General features: G+C 45.2%; 1 protein-coding gene across 1 annotated transcript; it reads right to left on the bottom strand.

Annotated features, from left to right (window-relative positions):
• Positions 1-216: 216 nt before the first annotated feature.
• Positions 217-3,086, bottom strand: LOC103768739 (kelch-like protein 8; the record flags this gene model as incomplete). Its single annotated transcript, XM_008935894.1, has 2 exons — positions 2,788-3,086; positions 217-765 (listed from the first exon to the last, which is right to left on the bottom strand). Coding segments are annotated over exons 1-2 (753 nt in total), but the record flags the coding sequence as incomplete, so codon positions are not given.
• Positions 3,087-4,337: the final 1,251 nt, after the last annotated feature.

Here is a 4,337-nt window from a genome sequence, read left to right as displayed (position 1 = left end):
GTACTGCTTTCTCTACAGAAACGAGAATACAACTTCTTCCTGGTGTTCACGAGGATCTAACCTGCTTCCACTGTCACCTCACAGCTGTGAACACCAACTAGATGAGACACCAGCTGCTGAGACCATTTCTCACCGTGAGCTCTAGCTAAGTACATGCAGTTGCTGTGTAGCTAAGCCAGTGATGAGAGAGGCCCCCGGCGCCCCGGTCTGCCCTACCTGTGCAAGTATCTCATCCAGCCACGCGGCATGATGCTGTGGATTGGCAAGCAGCCATTTAATAGCAGCACTGTAAACTTGCTTCTCATTTTCAATGTTGAGGTCACTGGAGGAGAGGAGTTTGTGGAGGTGCTGTGGCGACACGCTGACGAAGTCTTCGCACTCCACCACCGCCGGGAAGTGCTCGCAGGCGTACTGGTCGGCCATCTCCATCAGGTCCAGGCGGTTGTGGCTCTCTGCAAACGCCCTCACCGCCAGGCAGTTGGAGGGGTGGAAGTGCAGCTTCATGTACTCGCAGCACGCCTTTGCCACCAGCTCCACCTGCAGGATGCAGGCGGCGTACAGGAGCGGCTGGACGTTCTCCACCGTCAGCGTCAGCCGGGAGGAGTACACGAACTTCACCAGCGCCTCCACCGCGTCCCCGTCGAAGTCCCTGATCTCGATCAGCGTCTGCTTGGCTTCGGCCATCTCTGAAAGGAACATGGCTCTGAAGTAAGGTATAACACAAGCTAGCACCAGTTTGTGGCAGGAGATCAGCTTTGAACCAACCTGAAAAAAAAAAGAACAAAAACCCCACCCCAATCTTTTACTGGAAGGTCAGTTCCAGCTGTGAAAGGATGGATGGTTATGCTGAAATAAGAATTCTGAACTCAATATGCATCGAGCTACTGCATTTCGTTCAAACAGATTAACTCCATTTGCCCTGTCCTTCTGACACTACATCAGTGTATCCCAAGCAGGTATGAGCTGTAACTCGGCCACCAGAGCAGGCCAAGGCTGTAACACCAGGAAGCAACAGCACTGCTGCAATGCACGTGCTTTTCTTTAGGAGTCGTGGCCTATTTTTGAAATGAAACATCCTTAGGAACCTTCTAGATGCACCTTGGAGACAGGAGGAGACTGCTAGGCATTTGTTCCATGTGTGTTCAGAGCCTTTAAGGGGCAGGGTGGAGGGGTTGTAGAGTGACATTTTTAGACTACTTCATTTAAACCTTTGGACTTCTACTATTATTGAGGACCTGATAATGCTGTTTACAGAAGCAAATCCACGTAAAACTGCAGTAATAACAGCTACTAGAGGGATTATTAAAAGTTGGCAATCACTTCAAAACTTTTAGAAGCTGCTGAGACACAAAAGTGTTCCCCATAAAGATGAGGCATTTTTCAAAATTCTGATCAGAAAGCACAAAATAAGCTTTTCACTTAGAAAATTCTAGAATTCAATTACATTAAAAGAGAATGTAAATATTGAAGTTAAATGAACAATCCACTGCTTACTTGTGTTACAGGAGTGCTCTCTTCCAGCCTTTGTCAGCCTGCTCTCTGCATTAACATTAAGGGATGGCCAAGTTACTCAGCCCAGTTTCCCCAACAGACTTGAATCACATGTTCATTTTTGGATGAAGGTGTTGTCATTCAGTTCCTGTGAGCATTAACCCAAGTGTTAGGAGCCACTGGACCTGTTCTCTGCGGCACCTGGTGCCTGCTCAGTGCCTGCTGACAGGCAACTTAGAAGCTGCTGAACAGAAAAATGTTCTTGCTTGTTCTACTCCTATTGCCCACTGGGGCAGAAGGGAGAGAAACCCTCTTCCTCTCAAGAGATGTCCATTGTGTCCCAAGTGTTTTAGAAAGATGAGATGCCTACTGGGGGGCATGAGGGACACACATCTGTCAAGGGTTTTCCCTGTTAATATCTAATATCAAAAGTGTCAGGCAGGCAGTTTCTCCTAAAGGCATTTAGTAGTATATAGTATAGTATATACTATATACTACTATAGGAGTGTAGCTCCTATACTATATACACATTTGCATATAGTATAGGAGCTACACTCCATCTCTTTTGCTTAATTAACTGTCTTGCACTACTAAGATGTTTAGCTAAGCAATACTTGTTATTTGTAGGTGCTGCCAAGGGCTGTTATGGATGCCAGGTATAAATTCCTTGTGATCAGGATATAAATATACAGCTGAGTTACAAAGAATGCATTAAAGTAATGCTATGCAAGAATCATAAAACTGGTTTCCTCCTCTTCCTTTACTCTTTGATCAGATGTAGAATAGCTGTCTGGTTTGATTGGTTATTGGGGTTTTTTTTGGTTTTGGTTTTGGTTTTGTTTGTTTGTTTGTTTGTTTGATTTTTTTTTTCTTTCTTGTAGAATGCTGGAAGTTAGATTTGTTCCCAAAATCCTGTTTGCCAGGAAACATCTAGCAGAGCAACACAATGCAAAAATGGAGATAAAGTTGGAAATGAAAGTGCATGTGAGAGCAGAGGCTACAAGGAGCTGTAATTGCACAGTGATACAGCAATTAACTGTGGGAACTCACTTAGACGGCAAGCTGGTTGAGGCCAAAGTAATGTACTTCCTCTATCAACCTAAGCATTCACGTTTCAGTTGCAAATTTTCTAAATACGAAAAAAAACATGATAATATCTGGAGATGCCTCAGATCCAACGGGTATCCTATGGCTTCCATGCCCCTGCCCACATTCACAGCCATCTCCAGCACACCTCCAGCTATTCACAGCTTCATATTCAGACTGTTAAATGCAATGGATGTGTGACAATATCACCTTCAGTGTAACATCGCAGAGCTCGCCAGCTTCAAAGAAGTGAAGAAGAGAGCTGTGAAAATCCTTCCAAGCCTCGTTTGCTTCAAATACAAAGATGTCGTCTTCACCATTGCTGCTGGAAGATCTGGGCTGCTGCTGCTGCTGCCTCTTCCCCTTGCTCACGTGTTGCTTTGCCTGCTCTGGGAGCATAGATTCTGAAGCCATTAGCTGTTTCTTCTTTCACTCCATGAATCTTCAAAAAGTCCTGCCAAGAAAAAAAAACAGTCCATCAGCAGTCATTGAATTCTGTTCATATTCCTGTTTAAAGGAACACAAAAAAGTAGATGAGACATTAGGTACTGCTTGTACTAACTGATCACAGATGATAAGCACTACCCATAATCTTACATGCAGAAGGTGCAGGGGAAAGACCTACAGCCAAGAATCCTGCAAGTACCTGTAGGAAAAGTTCTTCCTTGTGAACTTGTTGCCACACTTCTTGGAAGAGACGTGGACAAGAAAAGGCAAGGGCACTGCCTTCCAGCATTTCTGACTGCACTGCTGGGGCTGGCAGAGGAGCAGCAGGGGCACGGCCCACAGACAGTCCTGCTGCTGCAGTCCCTGAGCTGCAGCTCTCACCCTGCTGCCACAGACACACTGGGCTGGGCCCAGCTCAGTCCTGCACACACCTAGCGCCCAGCGAGCCCAAGTCTCTCCCAAAGCTAAAGCAATCCTTAAGTGTTGTGTGTGTTTATGCAAATGTAAGCAAAATATAAAAAGCTTCTACAGAACAAGAATTTACACTTTCAGAAATAACTTAGAATTAAAGTTATTTCCTTTTACCTAGTAACCGTATTAATTCCGTGTAGACAGTTGCTTGACACTTTCCATGAAGGAGTAACTGTCTGAATACTGAAAAAAAAACCCCACACATTGTTTATAGCTCCCTGTTGTTTGCTGAGAGCGTGTCAGCAATATTCTTGTTCAAGTTAAATAGTTAGAAATATTGATGATGTCTGCTACTCCCAGTGTAGCTGTTCCAGACCTCAGAGCTGGTGTTCTGGTCCTCAGGGAAAGGACTGAGGATCCCCTCCTACCAATTCCTCACTATCAAAATTGGAAATTCAAGCAGGGTCAGCATAAGCACATTACCTTGTATCTGCTTTGATTCCAGTAACAGCAACATCCTAAAGTGAAGCTGTTCTCAGAAATTCTAGCTAGACCTACAATTTAATTAAGCGTAAAATTCCTCAAGTCATGCAGAGTACTTGTGTTCAGCAGAGAAGAAACGGAAGACATTAGACCATGGCAGGACATAAATGAACATTGCTGTTTTCCCTAGTCATGAAATTAAACCCCAGGAATCCTGCCCTACAAGCCAACTGTACATGGCCTCCTCCCTGCAGTGCTGGGGTTAAACCCCCAGTCCTGAATGAGGGTTGGCATATGGATGATGTCCACAACCAGGCAAGAAAGACCCTCATGGCTGCTTTTCACCCAGGGTCCAGCCAGCCTTGGGTGGGAACTGATGAGGAGATCTCCACCAGGTGCCCTCACCTTCCACATTAACT

Source organism: Merops nubicus, unplaced genomic scaffold (assembly GCF_000691845.1).
Source record: "Merops nubicus isolate BGI_N331 unplaced genomic scaffold, ASM69184v1 Scaffold33442, whole genome shotgun sequence".
NCBI classification, from domain to species: Eukaryota; Metazoa; Chordata; class Aves; order Coraciiformes; family Meropidae; genus Merops; species Merops nubicus.
The sequence above is the reverse complement of the archived record's forward strand: the minus strand, read 5'-3'. Positions and strand labels throughout refer to the sequence as shown.